The sequence below is a fragment of the Corythoichthys intestinalis genome, chromosome 17 (genome assembly GCF_030265065.1).
Source record: "Corythoichthys intestinalis isolate RoL2023-P3 chromosome 17, ASM3026506v1, whole genome shotgun sequence".
Classification (NCBI taxonomy): Eukaryota; Metazoa; Chordata; class Actinopteri; order Syngnathiformes; family Syngnathidae; genus Corythoichthys; species Corythoichthys intestinalis.
Window position 1 is genome coordinate 33,282,321 of NC_080411.1, and position 18,736 is coordinate 33,301,056.

At 37.8% G+C, this 18,736-nt stretch overlaps 1 protein-coding gene across 1 annotated transcript in view; it reads right to left on the minus strand.

The window, feature by feature from the left end:
• Positions 1-3,533: 3,533 nt before the first annotated feature.
• Positions 3,534-18,736, minus strand: part of pdlim5b (PDZ and LIM domain 5b) — a 53,503-nt gene continuing 38,300 nt past the window's right edge. Inside the window, exons 7-14 of the mRNA XM_057819172.1 lie at positions 16,153-16,301; positions 15,666-15,693; positions 12,241-12,404; positions 10,537-10,717; positions 8,552-8,732; positions 7,032-7,152; positions 5,809-5,924; positions 3,534-4,260 (exon numbers count right to left, since the gene is read on the minus strand). Of these exons, the coding sequence (XP_057675155.1) occupies positions 4,171-4,260; positions 5,809-5,924; positions 7,032-7,152; positions 8,552-8,732; positions 10,537-10,717; positions 12,241-12,404; positions 15,666-15,693; positions 16,153-16,301 (1,030 nt within the window). The 3' untranslated portion in view covers positions 3,534-4,170. The remainder of the gene's footprint in view (positions 4,261-5,808; positions 5,925-7,031; positions 7,153-8,551; positions 8,733-10,536; positions 10,718-12,240; positions 12,405-15,665; positions 15,694-16,152; positions 16,302-18,736) is intronic.

Consider the following 18,736-nt stretch of genomic DNA (forward strand, 5'->3'; position numbering starts at 1 on the left):
CGCAATTCAAGTCCATGCGCACCAGGAGGAAAGTGTGAGACTACGTTCAGGCCACAGCAGGTGAACTGTTAATTTCATTGTTCCATATGCTACATATGGTAGGCTACCTAACTACTGGGGCCACAGTCAGCTGTTTTTGTCACTGCGGAGAAAAAGTTACATATTCATCTGCTTGATGTGTGATGGCACGGTGTGGATTCTCTGTTAAGCTTGTTCGGACAGAATATTAATTTAAAATGAATGAAAACTAAATACTACTGAATATGTTGAAGCGGTATGCAATGTTGAGAGTCTTGTTAGCTGTAGGCGCACTATCCTAGACCCCTCACTATCCACTCGCGGGGGCCTGCGCTTGTCAGTGACGTTCCTTATTCTCGCTATATGATTATACAACTTTAACATTTGTTAATAATACGCTCTGTGTGTAGTATCATCCATCACTTTTCCTTTTTAAATGGGCACTTATAAGCGAACGCAAGAAGTAACAACGGGAACATTTTTAAACAGGCATTTCACGGGAGAGCATTTCGACTCTTCGGCCAATCATATAGCGAGAGCGAGTGGATAGTGAGGGGACCGCGCGTGGCTCTTAAGTGTCTCTGTCACGTGACTGTCGTAGCCGGTAACGCGCTCGGCCAAATGGACACACAAGTACGGAAGGTGAATTATGCCAAACAAAGGGTCACCACAATGTCATTATCATCATTTTAAAAATTTAAGTGACGGGTAAAAATAGATTATGACCGGATTTTTATGACCCTGTCAGTCAAAATGACAGACAACGAATAAGTCTAGCGCAACCTCTGGTTGTGATCAACCGTGTCGAATGTGGCGCTGAGATCCAATAGTAACAGAACTGACGATTTGCCTGCATCGGTATTCCGACGAATATCATTTAGGACTTTGATAAGCACGGTCTCGGTGCTGTGATGTGGCCGAAATCCAGACTGAAATGAGTTTAAAAGATTGTTTTGCATCATAAAAGTCTGGATCTGTTCGAACACAACCCTTTCGATAATTTTCTCCAGGAATGTCAGATTTGATATTGGCCTGTAATTACTAATGGTTGAGGCATCCAGATTAGATTTTTTTAGGAGAGGTTTTATTACTGCAGTTTTTAAAGTCTGTGGAAACTCTCCTTTTTGGAGAGAAGTATTTATAATCTGAAGTATGTCTGGGGCTATGCAATGAAAAACAGTTTTGAAAAAGTTTGAAGGAAGGATTTCAAGGCAGCATGTTGTGGGCTTTAATTTTGACACAATTTCTGTTAAAGTGGCATAGTCCAAGAGGCTAAACTGTCTAAGATTGACGTGGGGGACATTTTGGGAGGCATTTAGTGTAACAGTTGTTAATCTGGAGGTGCACACAGTCTGTCTAATCTTTAGTACTTTGTGTGTAAAGAATGCTGCGAAATCATTACAGGACACCTCAGATGCCAATTCCTGAGGTATTGATGCTAGTGGGTTTGTCAGTTTGTCAACAGCAGAAAATAGTGTGCGAATATTGTTGGTGTTTCTACTAATGATCTCTGAAAAATATGACTGTCTAGCTAATTTTTCAGTTCCTGGTTGTATTTGCGAAGACTCTCTTTGTAGATATCATAAAAAACTAGGAGTTTGTTTTTTCGCCATCTGCGTTCTGCTCGTCTACAATCTTGCTTTTGTTTTAAAGCTAGTGTGGCATTTCTCCAAGGGGGTTATAGTACAGGTAAAGGTTATAGGTTTGTAAAAGGTTATAGTACAGTATATTAATAAAAAATCGTATAGATAACTGGAAAAAAAAATAAAAAATCTTTACATTGTAAGTGGTTTCACACAATGTTACTCATTACTTGAGTATTCTTTTCACCAAATACTTTTTTAGTTGTACTTGTCTATATTTTTTGGATGACTACTTTTACTTGAGCAATATTATTATTTTTTTAAGTAAAGCTACTCTTACTTGAGTAAAATATTTGACTACTTTACCCTCCTCTAGTCAAAATATGTTTCAACAGTGCTGAGACATGCTTCTAATATCTTGTAAACAAAATGTTAGAAACTGCTCGAGAGTTTCCCCATTGATTTTCCCCATTACTGCATAACGATTTTGGAACTTGACTTCTTTTCATTCAATGACCGAGCTTGTAATTTGGTGAATGTGTCACAATGTTGAATGGGGCATTCGCAGACAGGACAAGAAACCACACCACAATCATACTAGACAAAACACAGACCATGACAGTTTATGTGTTTGGCCATGATTTCAGTCATCACCGCAATAGCTGCACTCATAAGAAATGTTTTGTGTGTGTTTTAAGGTTATATTATCCATTTTAAGAGGTATAAGACATTTGTGACTATTTCTTTGATCAACTTTCACATTGTTATTTTCATATACAGTAAGTACTTGGTGTTGTCCTTTTAAACCAGGGGTCCCCATCTGCCGGGCCGCGGACCGGTACCGGTCCGTGGCGTATTTGCTACCGGGCCGCACAGAAATAATAATTTAATAACGACCGCATTCTGGCCGAATCAACCCTGTGCCCCTGCTTAACACACCAATATCCCTGTCTACTCTAGATATAATACTACGGGATAGATTAGAATGTCATCATAGAAATCCATTGGTTGGACTGCTAGCAGTACATCTTGTTTGTGTATATATCTATGTGCGCTTGTCCTCGATAATAACATATTGCTAGGCCGCGGGCGCAGCACATTTATTCCCAGAAATAATAAGCCCCCACACGAGCGAAGATGACAGGCGTGTTTGGAGATATTTTTAGGGCGAAAAGGGCACCTGACGAGCCTACAACCTCGAAGACCCACGAACTGCGAAGGAGTGGGTTTGTGACCCATTTGTGAATAAACCGAGTGATTCGAGCATGTCTGTGCAACAGGAAGATCAACTTGTAGAGATCGCAAATGACGGCGACCTTATTAAACGTACATTTGAGACAACAACTCTACCGAGGTTCTGTATTAAAGTCATTCTGGAATATCCTGACATCGCTACAAGAGCATTGAAAACCTTGCTACAATTTCCAACATAGATTCTTTGTGAAGCGGGCTTCTGTATAACGACAAGGCAAAGTCGTTAATGGTGAGAGCGGTGTGCAGTTGTGTGCAGCTTACATGGCAGGATGTATCTGAGAAGAACTTTTCTAAAAGTCCTTCCATGATCAAACGTAAGTTAATATTCCTTTCTTTCAAGAAAAGTTTGTAGTGTTTTCTTTGGAATCGCTGCGTTTGCGCATTTTGCGGCTGTTTAACGTTACGCGCGTGCGCAGAACCGCATCATTGCAATTTTTGATAGGTTGCAAAATTTGTCCGAACACCGGTCCGTGAAAAAAAGACCCAAATAACACTGGTCTGTGGTGCAAAAAAGGTTGGGGACCCCTGTTTTAAACTCTTCATTTTGACTACAGCTCAACCCCTCTTCAAGCTGTTCCCCGTGTACAGATGATAGAAAATATTAACATAATGACAGTTTTCTTCCTTTGGTTGCACAGTGCCAGATGTGCGGAAAAAATCAAAAGCATACACACAGTATTACATAAAAATGATTTTATTCCGCACTTAAGAATGTGCCGGGCAAATGAATAAAGGCAGCATTGGGTAATAATATATTAGAATTTCTTTTAAGTTAATACAACAAAATGCAGCAGCACAAATTGGTCATCATTTAGGGCATATTCTTATGTGGATATGTTATATTGTTCTAATAGTGAAATTAGCAATGGGGCAGGTAAAAAAAAAGGGGTGTGGGAACTCGTTTATTGATAAAATAATATCTAAAATGAATATTATAAAATTGTATTACAACATTTTCAAATAAATGAGGCTTGTATGCTTCGTCTTTTGCCAGTTGTGCTGACAGTTATACTTAATACGTCATATACTGCATAAAAGCAAATTAGTCCCATTTTTGCGACTCCTGAGGAGGTGGACCCATAATCACAGTCATATACTTCCTGCTCTATGGGAACCCAAAATGTTATTGATAACTAGAGAACCATGAACGAAAATGAACAGACTCCTGAAACACATTTAAATCGGGAAGAAATAGGAAAACAATGAACCCGTAATCCAATTCAAACAGTATACAAGCATGTAAAGTAACTTTAAATACGTATCATTTGACGGTCAGCTGAATAAAGATATTGCTGGAAAATGTCACAGGAGAGAGTCAGATATTGACACTGTGGGCATGTTTCTTGCACAAAGGCTTGTCCTTCTTGGAGAAGAAGGGTTGACCTTCCAAATTGGCAGTGCACACCTGAGGAAAGAGTAGGGTAAAGGTTAAGGGTTGTTGGTTATTTAAGACAATGAATGGGACTTGTTTAGATACGTTTCCACCAAGCAATGCACATCCTGTATAATGCAGTCAACTTTTCTGCTGCTTGTATAGAATTACTAGTTTATATACAAATACAGTTAATATAGAAAGTTTGCACATCCCTGTTCAAATGACACTTGTCTTTCCATGAAACATAAAACCAATATAAACTTTCATGGATAGCTGTTGTGACCCTTGTGAGGATAAGTGGTCCCAAACAGAAGATGAATACTGCATATCACATAGCAGACAAACACAGTAATATTTCAGAAGAGAAAAAAAGTTTATATGAGCTAAAGAGAGTGTGCAATATATGCATATTTTAAAGAAGTGCATACATTTTTAAGTATAGTGCTAAAAGTATTCAAATCAATAAATAACAAGTGTACCCAAATTAATGCACCTAGCCTATTATGTTTGAATAATTATTGCACACAACTCCTATAAACCTTTTTTCACTTCTCAAATATAACTATTTGTCTGCTTTATGATATACAGTGGTACCTCTACATACAAATTTTATTTGTTCCAGGACCTGGTTTGTAAGTTGAAATGGTCATATGTAGAGCAGGTTTTTCCCATAGGAATACATTATAACTTGAACCGGAACCGGGAACCGGTAAGCTGCATTGTCTAGCCAGTTCACTCACACCACGCTCTTATTTTTCTATCATTTCCTTCTTAATTTCAATGCTGAGCGTCACATTTTTCCTCTTTTCACCACCTGCACTAAACGTCTTGGGACCCATGTTGATTTCTCCAACAAGAAAATACGCCTTGCGTAAAAACAATGATCTTGCGACCATGTCATAAACGGTTGTTTTTCGAGCATTTCGTCATATGTCAAGACAAATAACAAGACCAAATTTATGTCGGGTGTCGATGAAATCGTATGTTGAGCTACCACTGTACTAACAGAATGGCCTGGCGTTGCCCGATAAAAAAATGGAAAATTGGCATTTTTTTTGCTAATTTTTTGAGTTTCAAATTCATTTTCCGCACTAAATGGAGGCCTACAAGATCAAACCCATCCAAGAATACTCCCGAAAACAAAGTACAACTGTGTAACATTTCATTAAAATCCACCTTGCCATTTCAGAGTCCATAGGGAACGAACCCACACAAAGTTCCATTTACAGTATATATATATATGTATAGATTTAACTGAAATTGCTGTCCTTACAAATGATGATTTAGAAAGGAAAATCTTGAAAATTATTAGGGGTGGCCTAACCTTTTCATACCACTGTATGAGTGCGCAGTCATAATGGCCCTCTGAAGGAAACCAAAACTGTAATATGGCCAGGGACAAAGAGTTTGACACACCTGGTTTATGCAAAATAGAAAATATGGAGTCATAAAATTGAGATGACAAACAGAGCGCATACATTACGTATCACAAAAAATTGTGCTTTTGCTTGGTGGAAATGGGGACATGTGCGTGAAGGTGTGTCTGAAGGGACTAATTCCGAAGTGTGTGGAACCTACGGCGCACACAAAGCAAGTATCATGCCAGGTGAATCCTAAAGCCTCCAAAAACTTGTCTCCTGCCTCGATGGGGAAGTCACAGCCATGGCAGTTTGTGCCAAACAGTTTGTAGTAGTCTGTAAATAGTAAAACACATTAAAAAACAACAGTTATAAGAGCACACACACTATGTCAGTGTTTTTCAACCGGTGTGCCACGAGAGATCGTCAGGTGTGCCGCGAGAAATTATCTAATATCGCAATTTTTTTTACGTCGTCGGGCGGAGTTACAGTAGTAAGTAAGGTAGAAGGTTTCAGTTTCTGTCGTGTGCAGATGAGCAAGGTATTGCACACGTTCAAGAACTGCTCGGATTTCCAGGCATCAGCCACCTTGCTGTCCGCGACAATGTGGACCCCAGCACGTCTACTGTACATCATTTGATTTGACTGGTCAAGTGTCGATATACACGAAAGTGTCCTTTCCATTTTATCCATATGTGACGACCGTCAATCCTCCCTGTGTTTTATTCCAAGACATTGTCGAGGACCGCAAGGTGGCTGATTGCTAGAAATCCGAGCAGTTCCCGAACCCAACATGAGAAGCTATCCAACAGCACCATGTTGCCAAGCAAGCTTAAACGTCATCTCCAACGAAACACCCGTTGCTTCATAAGTCGATGGAGTATTTTGTTCGCCTTCATGAAAATACAAAGAAACAGGCAACTTTTTGTAGAAAAACTACAAAGGTCAATGAGAAAGCCCTTCAAAGCCAGTTACTTTGTTGCTGAACTTGTTGCTAAATCCATGAAGTCCCACACTGTGGCAGAGACATTAATACTACCTGCCTGCAAAGTCATTGTCAGCGAGATGCTCGGCCCTGTTGCAGTTAAAGACATTGCTTAAGTCCCACTTGTCTGATAATTCTGAACTTTTCAAGCCTAACTGCTATAAAAAAAATTAATAAAAACAGACTGAGAGATGTTGAAGAGCTTCATGTGTCTTTCTTCAATTCCTGCCAGGATATCAGCTTTGTGTTCATCTAAACAGGTTCAAGTTTCACACTGAGTAAGTATAAATATTGATAAAGTGTTTTATAATTAAATATACTGTACAGAAAGTAATTTTGGAACATTTTTGGTTTTTGGTGTGCCGCGAGATTTTTTTTCCAATGTAGAAATGTGCCATGACTCAGAAAAGGTTGAAAAACACTGCACTATGTCATATGTGGCGGTGGCCTTTATGCACCCATTTCACAGTATGGCTGTCCATCCTCCATGTGGAACATGTTGCCTCGGATTGGCTGCTGACAGGCTGAGCAGACAAAACAGGAAACGTGCCAGGTTTGCTTCAAGGCGTTCATGATCTCCTACAAACAAAGACAGAGGGAATTACAAATTGATCAAAACGCAAAGTAATGATCAACATCATCAACTTTTAAAATTATTATTATTTAATTTAAAAACATTATTCTTATACATACGTAGCTGGCATATTACAGTGAACCTGAAGGGTAAAACTGCATTGTCTGCAATGAATATGAAGTCACCTTCAGAAGCTCAACACACTACTAAGGTCAGTCTTTGTAAAAAGCTTCCCGCATATAAAAAGGCACTAATGAAAACATTCTAAATCTGAAACAGACATGGCTTTACTCCCTAATTTATTTCACACACCTTGAAGACAAGTTCTCGCTCCCTGGTATTTTTTGTATTTTGTTAGTTAAAATGTTATTTCAAGACTACTATCTTTTTGAAAGACTGCATTTATTCTAATAATTTACTTATAATAACACATATCAGTGAAATTCCTGTCAAATTAACATTTTTTATTTACAGTTGTGTTCAAAATGATTTAGGGCTGTCAAACGATTGAATTTTTTAATTAATCACAGCTTAAAAATTAATTAATTGTTATTAATTGCAATTCAAACCATCTCTAAAACAGGCCATATTTTTCTGTAAATTATTTGTTGTTGGAATGGAAAGATAAGACACAAGACGGATATATACGTTCAACATACTCTACATAAGTACTGTATTTGTTTGTTATAACAATAAATCCACAAGATGGCATTAACATTATTAACATTCTTTCTGTTGAAGGGATCCACGGATAGAACGACTTGGAGTTCTTAAAAGATAAATGTTAGTACAATTTATACTAATTTTATATCAAAACCTCTCTTAATGTTTTCGTTTTAATCAAATTTGTTAAATCTCTGGTGGTACTTGAAGGCAGTTGGAGCACGCAAGCCAAAAAATGTTAATGAACTGGAGGCCTTAGCCCATGAGGAAATATACCTGTGGATCACTGCAAGAAACAAGCTATGCTTCCCATCTAAAGGATGTTATTGTTGCAAAGGATGTTGTACAAAGTACTAAAGTTATACATACCTAAGGGGTTGAATAATTTTATCAATAAAGTAATCACAGAAAGAACATAAATTGGAAAATTCCCCTCAAAAATCTGTTATTTCAGTTGTATTTGTCTATTTGATATGTCATTATTTAATGTGATTATAAATAAAATGAAAAATAAATGTCAAACTTGCAAAAACACTTATCAACTGTGGGGGTTGAATAATTTTGAAAACAACTGTGTGTATGTATTTTTTAAATGGTGGGCAGCCAGTGGGCCACCCAACCAAAAGGCTTTGCAGGTTTTCTGTTAACCTGAAACCACACATTTTCCTTAATCTATCCGTGAGATTACAAACATTCCTGATGTTATGTTGGTCCATCTCATACATTATCTTAGCCACTCACCCCTAGAATCTTCTGCTGACAACGGGCACAGGTGGGAGCGAAGAACTGCTCGTAGCAGTGCTCGCAATACACCTGTCCATTCTCCTCCACAAACCCTCCGTCTGCCAGGGAGGAGTGGCAGTGGGCACAGTTGAATTCCTCAGGGTGCCAGGACATGCCCATGGCCACGAGAAAGGGTCCCCTGTTGAGGAAACCGAGGAAAGTTAGCTCCAGATATGTTACGATACGTGTCAGAAAAACTAAAGATGAATTTCAAATTCAAACTATACGGGTTTTCTCCTTTAATGTCACTACTGCGGATCATGGTAGAATCTTTCGAAGCGTGCATCAAGTCACAAGGCTGCACCCTATGATTATTTTATTGACTGGCCTATCAGTCAACTCTTTTTTTTTTTTTTTTATTAATACATTAATCTGATTTCTAAATAATTATTTGCTTCCTCTTTTCAAAAACAGGACCTTACTGTAAATTGACAATGCAGAAAATACACAATTATACATTGATTACGGGTTAAAATGACTTTTCGTTACATGTTAGAAAATATGAAAAATACTTAATTGACTAAACATCAAACTAATCTGCTTTCATCACTACGCTGCGGTGTTGTTTTCGTCAACAATGACAATAATGAACATATTTCGTCGAAGAACAATTTTTTCATGACGATGACAAGACAAGCTAAAAATGTGGCTTGGGAGACTAGAACATAACGAGACAAATGCCAGTTCTCGTCTGAAGAGACGACAAGAGACGCAAAATGCGACAGTTTCTGTCATATGTTCATAATGCGTGACATTTTCATATTGTACATGGAGTATGTCAGCTTGCTAGCAGTGTTTGGGTCGTGTCACTCATGTGAGATGGGCTATGCCTCTCCCCCACTCTCTTTACTGGAGTTTAGGATGTGTCTAAAGCTAAGTTGCGCTCCATCTTGCTTGTTTGGAAACACAGTAAGATTTGGTTTCTTATCTTTGCAAGAAAGAACATGCAATGCTGCTTTAGCCTTTAAAGTCTGTGCTGAGGGATCATCAGACGCTTAATGTACAGAGGTATGAAAAAGCATCTGAACCTTTTGAAATTTCTTACATTTCTGCATAAAATCACCATCAAATGTGATCTGATCTTTGTCAAAACCACACAGATGAAAAAACAGTGTTTGCTTTCACTAAAACCACCCAAACATTTATAGGTTTTCATATTTTAATGAGGATAGTATGGATAGTATGCAAACAATGACAGGGGGGGGGGGGGGGGGGGTAAGTGAACCATCACATTTAATCTCTTTATTTATCTCTTAATTTAAGCTCTTTTGACCGAGCCATAATGCACACCAGACAATGCTTCTCATCAAGACATTTCTTACCAGGTGTGTGTTTTATAGTGGGTAGGGCAGCTTTAAACCACTCATCAATGATTGGGCACATACCTACTTAAATTGTTTGGTAAAAATTAGTTTCAATTGCTCTTTAAGTCTCCTTAGGCAGAAGGTTCACTTACTTATCGTTCACCTTTATGTCATAGTTTGCATGTTATCCTCATTAAAATATGAAAACCTATAAATGTTTGGTTGGTTTTCATTAAAGCAGACATTGTATTTTCATCTGCGTGATTTTGATAAAGCTAGATCACATTTGATGGTGATTTTATGCAGAAATGTGAGAAATTCCAAAAGGTTCAGATACTTTTTCATACCCCAGCGTCAGTGTAGCATTCGTGTTATCATTATCTTCAGAATGGCGATCGTTCTCTTAAAACAATGGCCAGTCTAAAACAGAACTACTTGACTTTTCTGATCAGTAGGTCTAGAGGAGAACCAGTTGGCGAAATGGATTTAGCTAGTAGCCCACTTCAGCTGTTTTGTTTGGGAAGTCAGAAATTAAGGCTAGGAAAATGCTTACTTTGAAGAATAAAATTTAGAGTGGGGATATGAAATGATCATTTTCAAAGGCAGTCCAATAACTTTTCCAAAGCGCTGTCTACATACCTGATAACATTATTGCACTTGCTGCACATTGGGGTGCGGGTTCCAGCAGGTATGTGCTCGGCTCTCTGTACCACTGAGTTGAGGTCCTGGGGGTGCGGCTGTGGCATGGGCCGCTCAGGGGCTTTGGGAGTGGGGGTGGTAACCTTGCCGAACGAAGGGGCTGCGCCAACCTTGGGGAAACCTAAAATAAGGAGTAGGATGGATGGATGAATATAAATAAATAGCTGGGAAAGTAATCCTTTGTGGAGGTATGGGTATTGTTGAAGTGGCTACTGGTATTAGGTTTGTGATGTGAGAAATTAAATGGGTTTATCATAGACAGATTAACCAATTGAATAACATCAAACAAATGTGTCAAATGATACAGCAACCTAATGGCACAATCTTAAGACACTTCTTACTATGAAAGAAAGTACAGCATGTGTTAAAATGGCAAAATGGCCTGTCTCAAGTACCTTTCATCAGTCACTGTTCAAAAAGCCACTCTGTACTAAGCATGTTGCTCACTTCATGTTGCTGACTAATGTTTGCTGAGAAGGTTCTGCCAAAATGACAGCATTCTCATTTTCACAATGTATTTAAATAAAGGCAATCTGGAGAAAATCTAATTATCTAAGCGCATTAACGGAACACCACAAAATTTTTATAGAAGCCAATAGTTCGCTAATAGTTAATAGTTTATTGCAAGAAATTAAACCTGCTGGAAAATTTCCAGTTGAGCTGTTTGGAAGAACTCCAGTGCTCTCTGTGGGAGGGAAAAGTACTAACTACAATTGCTAACTACACACTGCTAGAGCATTAGTTCTCAAAGTTTTTTCTCCTTAAAATAATATTTGTACTTGCAAACAAGGATAACATGATCATTTTGCTTTCATAAAAAGTAAAAACTGTAATTATTGATTAAAGTGAACCTCTGTTGATCAGCTGGAAATATACTGGACTGTCTCAGAAAATTAGAATACACAATATTCTAATTTTTTGAGACAGTCCTGTGTATATATACAGGACTGTCTCAGGAAATTAGAATACACAATATTGTGCATTCCTGACTGTCTCAGGAAATTAGAATATTGTGTATTCTAATTTCCTGAGACAGTCCTGTATATATACACAGGACTGTCTCAAAAAATTAGAATATTGTGTATTCTAATTTCCTGAGACAGTCCAGTATATTCAGTATATGGAGCAATATTGTACAGTTTGACAAACATCTGGTGTTCCCATCTTTGTGTCTAGTTTTGTATTTTCAAAAGAGAACCCCTAGGTTAATAGTACTATATGGGCCTTAAGGCCCATATAATTAAGGCAAGGCGCCATATTATGAAAGGATGTGAAGTCACGTTGTTGACTGGGCCATCAACCTGTAAAAATACAATACTCCGTTTAGCAAGTACCAGCATCATGGCCAACAATAAACAGTAGCGTAAAAGGTTGAAATATCTAATGTAAAAAAAAAAAATATATATATATATATATATATATATTATATATATATATATATATATATATAACTATCCATCTTTCTCCGCCATATCCGAGGTCGGGTCGCGTGGGAAAAAATATGGCAGTTTGAAGATTTAATTCAATAATTCTTTAATGTAGCACTAGAGGGAGCCAACGTACCATACTTCAAGAATCAGTGTTCCAATGTAAATGACATGTGTCTTGAACAAATAAAGGTTAGTAAAAAATGGTAGAAAGTACCTGACGAACCACCGGGCTGGTAGGAGGGTTTGTTTTGTGCTGCAGGGCTCTCAAACTTGGAGGGAGCTCCCATGACGTTGCTGTTTCTAGGAGGTGTAGCTTTGGAGTATGTTTTGGAGGCAGGCAAGGTGTGCACAACTTGACTGCTTTTGTCCGTGACATCACTAAGAAATAAACACATACTTTTGAATTAATCATGCTCACGCAACATGCAAGGCGACCTGAGCTTTGATGAGAACTAATTTCTCTACAAGAAAAATCATTTAAAAACCCTTTTTAACATCACTACTCAACAAAACAACACACACACACAAATGAAATGAGGTTGCGCAAATGTACACACCCTCCTGAAACTGGGATGTGGTTGTGTTCAGATCCAGCCAATCACAGTCAAACATACATATTATGAATTATGGCCAAAAATTCAACCTCAACTTTATGGGGGACCATAATACACTTTATTCCACATGATTGACTTGAGACATTACTCCACCCCAACAAGAACCCTTCCACCAATTTGGATCTCCAACAGCGTGTTTGTCAATCCAACTTGAATTGACAGGAAACCAAATGGAAATAAACGTGTTATCAGAAACAACTATTACAGTAAAAGGCTCCATCAGGAGCAGTACGATGGTTGGACGGATCCATATTTTTTGTCTTAAAATATTTCTTAAGGACATGCCAAATTCGGATTAGCTCTACATTTCAATTACATTTTAAATACAAATTGTCAAAACAAAGTCACATCATGTTAAAAACATTTATCCGATCGTGGCCAGATTCGAATTTAGACAATCACACACGCACGCACACACCCACATCCAGTATATTTAGGTAAGCATGTCTGCCTCACAGTTCTGAGATCAAGTGCTAAATCCCAGAAATTGAAAAATGGTTGGAACAGCAACCATTTAGGGCCAACAACATGCAAGTCCAACCATCAATAGCCTTAATTTTTGTGAAGGAATGAGTAAAGACACCTAAGCCTGGCACAACGATCAGGATTTCTTTCTGTACCCTGAATGGCGCCTCTGAGAGAGTTGAGCTTGGACCTGAAAAGAAAACCTGTCTTCTCATAATTAATTTCAAGGACCAAAAACAAAAACATCATGCTTTTGGAACTCTACCGTGGAAAGATTGGCCACATCCCACCAACTAAAAAAAAAACGAGATCTGCTCGATGAAGCTGTGTCAAAGGGATGTATTGTGGCTAGCTATCCCATCAAAGATGGCTGTCGTAGGTTCCTAGCAAAATCAGTGAGCTACTTCCTGCAGAGGGTGGGGCTAGATCCCAGAGAGCAAAAGACAACTACTAGGAACAGTGCACGTGCTCAGTTTGAACCCTTCCGCAGGTGAAGGCTAGTTAGGTTTTGCTGCCCCACTCAGGCGAAGTGTTCAGGCCAAGGGGCGAAACACCTGAGACCCTGAGATAACTGTTAATGCAGAAGAGTTTCGACAAAGTGGAGCGTAAGGAATTCCATCTTAGAAGATCTCAATTTTAGATAGAGTAGGTCCTAGTTGTATAGCAGTTGCTTGTCACTAGTATCATCTGATTTTTATTTCGCCATGTCTATCGTACAGTAGTAAAGAAGGAATAAAGGATGAAACAAAGGCAACAAGAATGAATAAGGGTGTTTATTGACATGTGTTCAATAGTTGCTAGATGGTGGTTATTGCAAACCAGAGTAGAATAAAAATCAAACAAGAGATTGTAGAAAGTGTGAAAGGGAGAACAGGGCCTTACAGCCTTTACTTAATCGGCTGTATATTGTCACAAAAAGGGAGCATGTTGCACTGTGAAAGCTTCTGAAGGTTGCCACGTAATAGTAACTTGGCCTTTCTGTGGGTCGTTAGGATGCTTCTGTGAACTCCAACACCGCTTCCTATGCCTATGTTCATTTTTCTTTTCAACACATTTCTCATGCAAAATAACACACCTAACATTCTTCCCGCCAGAAAATGCTCTATGCCAAAATGTAAACACTTTGACCCCCAGAAGGCTGCACAATGCAAAATGCTCTTTCTATGAAGTCATTATATTACCTGTCAATTGCCTAACAAGCTGCCAAAATGTGCAGATATACCTAGACTAAAATACATTGGAGAAGCATTTCTCATGCATAAAAATAAATTGGGTCTTTCGGGAAATTTTGTGAAAGGTTGAGAATAAATCATATCAATTGTATGGTGTCTATATGCAAAAATATATAAATGAAAATAAAGAAACATTCCAAATGTGGATGGCTACACATTTAGCACCTTTGCAGAGACGCCGTGATGCCAATCCCTCAGCTTGTTGTACTTATGCTCAGCAACTTCTGGGTCCAATTTGTTGGCCCTGATTCACACCATTACACAGAAAGAAAAGACAAGAAAAGACGAGAGAAGCCTATGATTGGGAAGTGAAGCAAGTGAAATCAAAACAGAGGCAAGACATGGACAGGAAAGTGATTATGTCATCAGAGTCACTATTTCTTGTATTGTTGGTGTTGGATATGTAGAAAAATGACCTTTGCTGATTTTTTTCAGTTCCACTTCCTATAGTTACTGACATTTTCAGTGAGTGACACGTTTATTGGGTTTGGCAGTCAGCTACAATAAACATTCTAAATCCTCACATTTTTTAAATTAATTTCAAAACTAGAAAAGCATGTAAACAATCGCACCTCTCTTTCAAAAAAAATTAAAATGTGTGTAATGTTCTTGTAAGAGCTTCTTCAACATTCTAAACTCTACACTAACCAACATTACTTGCCTTTTGTGGATTTAGCAGAGTAGACTTTAAATTGAGTCTAAGGGTGCTTTTGCACCTGTCCCGTTTGGAGTGTTAGATGCGGAACAAAACAAGTGCACCGAGAACGATTAAGCACTACACGACTGGAGCACAGCTGCCAAGCAGCAGACTGGGAGCAGCCGATAGCCACACTAAATGAAAGTATAAGTAGGACAAATCCACAACATTCTCCTTTTCATATACCAATTTTGTTAAAGCAAAGTCAGTGTATATGCATCTATAGAAGTATATAATGACTTAAATGTAAACAACATTGCTATTGCAATATGTGTATCTGATATCACGAGCGACGGCGGACTATCTGACGCATTCAATTTACAGTAATTGGCTAGAACACTTCTGGCATTTAAAATGGCGGCTCACAGCAATTTTGCCGACTTCCTGGAAATATTGGCCTGATATTAGCCGTTTTCTCCACCCCAGCAGAAAAAATAAAATTATGCTACCTTTCAAATTAGAAAAATAAGATTCTCTCTGCTAGGATGCATCTGATAAAAAAAGATTACAATTCATTTACGCTACACAACATCCCCCATCCAGAGGGATTTGTCCATAGCCAAGTTAATTTCAGCAAAATGCACTTGTATTGATCATTAATTTGTGAAAAAACAAATAATGATATACTTACTTTTTCCCATTGTTCTCTGGAGATTCCTCTGCAAAGAAAATAAATGACGTTATTTTATCATGCAGTATAACACACACTATAACAGATTATTTATAATTAAATTGATAGTTTTTTAAACAAATATTGTATGGAGTGTAATCATTCTTTGATTAATGCACACAATAGTTTAGGTTAGTGACAGAATGGAACACATTCCAATATATGTACAAATTTATACACGCAACATGCCATTGTAAATTGATAAAAATAAAAAAATTCAACCAGTTAATTTTTAAAAATAACAAGCATGGAGTAGAAATGTAATGGTACATTTAACATATGTAATGGACTTTGCAAAAAAGAAATATTAAACACATACAATATGTATAAGAAAAGTTGTGTGACCATATTCTATGTAATTGTGATAGTTAATTTAATAACAAATGCTGAGAACCGCTGCCATAGAGCACATTTCTAAACTCCAGTCAAAAATGCTTCATCCACTAACCATTTTCAGTGCCTGTCAATTGGGCCAGGATCCGGAAGGAACGGGATTGGGAGGTTCCGGTTTTCGGGTGCCAGTCGTCCGTGCCCTCAATAAGTCGCTTCTTGCTAGCTTCACTCAGTGCAGTTGCGTGATTCAAGTCTGGCTGATTCCTGTGAATTTATTACAATTTATTATCAGGTCAGTGGCTGATTTTAGTTTTTTTTTTTTTTTTTTTTTTTTACTGTTTATTTGACGTGGTAAACATGCTGCAATAAGTGCTCACGCTACGAAATGCACCGTCATTACACACAGTGCTATCTATTAACAACAGTGATGTGGCATTCCATTTACAGCCTATCTACAGGTTATAAAAAGCCAAAAGTTAAGTTTCTGGTCCATTTAAGTGTCTGTAAATGCCATGCATTTAAAATAGTGCCAGTGGCAGTAAGTCAACTCACAAAAACACACACACACACACAAGATGGGGAAAATGTGTTTTCGCACGCAACACCCCACTTCAATTCTTTAGCAAATTGTACATTGCACAATGTCATGAGATGTAAGACAAGAATAGAGTCATAACAGTAAATCTATAATGCTCATTTTTAAAATGCATTTTCAACATGTCTTTCTTCTCCTAAAACATGCATGGTAGCCTATTGCGTTTTACACGCACACACATTTATTAAAAGATCTCATCGTCAGGTCTGGGTCTGATTCCCCAAAACAATGTCTGGCTGCTTTTCCGTCAATAAACATGACTATAAACAAAGAATGAAACAGACTCATTAGTGTTTTTGCTGTTGTTTGCTTCACTGTAATGACTAGGGTTGTTCCGATCATGTTTTTTTGCTCCCGACCCGATCTCGATCGTTTTAGTTTGAGTATCTGCCGATCCCGATATTTCCCGATCAGATTGCTTTTTTTCCAATTTTTCCCCGATAATTCTTCCCGATCATATACATTTTGGCAATGAATTAAGAAAAAAAATGAATAAAACTCGGACTAATATATACATTCAACATACAGTACATAAGTACTGTATTTGTTTATTATGACAATAAATCCTCAAGATTACATTCTTTCTGTGAGAGGGATCCACGGATAAAAAGACTTGTGACTTTGTATATTGTGACTAAATATTGCCATCTAGTGTATTTGTTGAGCTTTCTATAAATGATACTGTAGCCAGGCCCAAATGCATGATGGGAAGTGGAACCATGACTGTGCGTCGTGCTACCAATTGATATATCTTCTCTGCGTTGGGAAATAACATAAGGGGTTAAGAAAATTATCAATTGCTACCTTGCTTCCCCATATTGCTTCCCATGATATCTAATCGTAGGGAGAGGGACTGTATGGCTTTAGCCAATTAAAACAAGGCTCCAAAGGCTGCCAAAATTCACTCTACTCATTTAACGCTGCCTTTTATCTCTCTATATAGGTAAAACGGCGCCATTACAGATTGACCACGACAGTGCGTGAGTGGGTCGTGCAGCGCATGCATTTATTGCGTTAAATATTTTAACGTGATACATTTTTTTTTAAATTAATTACTGTCGTTATCGGGATAAATTTGATAACCGTACTTTAAGCCTAAACTAAAGACTCTGGATGAGTGTAACATATTATGTCTGTAACGTTAAATACAATTAGAAAACGATTTAATTAAAAAATATATATATATTTTAAAAAAGCATGGCCGATATTTTTTTGCCGATTCCGATACTTTGAAAATGACATGATCGGACCCGATCGATTGGGATGCCGATCGATCGGGACATCTCTAGTAATGACAATTAATTATTACTTATTTTCTCAAGTCTAATGTGCTCCCATGGAGCATATGGCCACCAAAAACAACTCTTTAGAAAAATATTTTCCCCTGTACCTATGTGTTATTTAATTTAATTTAATTTAATTTAACTTAATTGTATCCATGTTAAGAAAATGATTTAGCACATTAATTTCTTCATAATAACTTGTATTTTACCAAGTCTGATATTAAATTAGCTGGGTAATATTTCATGTGTGTGCTGCGATTTCGGAGCGAATGGACATGATGCTCAGGATATGGGAAAGTCTTACACATTCCTAAAATCCCATCGTCGTGATATTTTCAGAGGTTTAAGTAGGTATGAGTAAAAATGTGCGCATAAATCTGGGGTCGAAATGACAATTTCAGCAGAGAATCAACAGAGAATAATAGCGTACGAGTAACACAATCGAACGCTGCTACCCTCTGATGAGTGAATATTCAATTATCACAAAACAGATATTAGACTTTGACTTCAGGATGTGCAGTCTGACCATATGGGCAACGTTTTAAGTGAGAGCACACAAAATAGTGCAGACATGCTGGTGTTAATCATTAATCATTGCAATATAAAGTTACTGTTGGCGATAATAGACCATTCACTGGACTAACTTTTCTGAATCTCCTCCCACCTGTGGGCAAAGAAAGGACAGATTTGGGAAGGACTGAAAGCAGTTTGAGATACAAATTTGGGAATAGAAAAAGACCCTTCTGAGAAAATGTGTGTACAAAACAAATTCCAAAACAAGCATGCACACATGCATCAACAAATGGTATTGATCTTAAAAA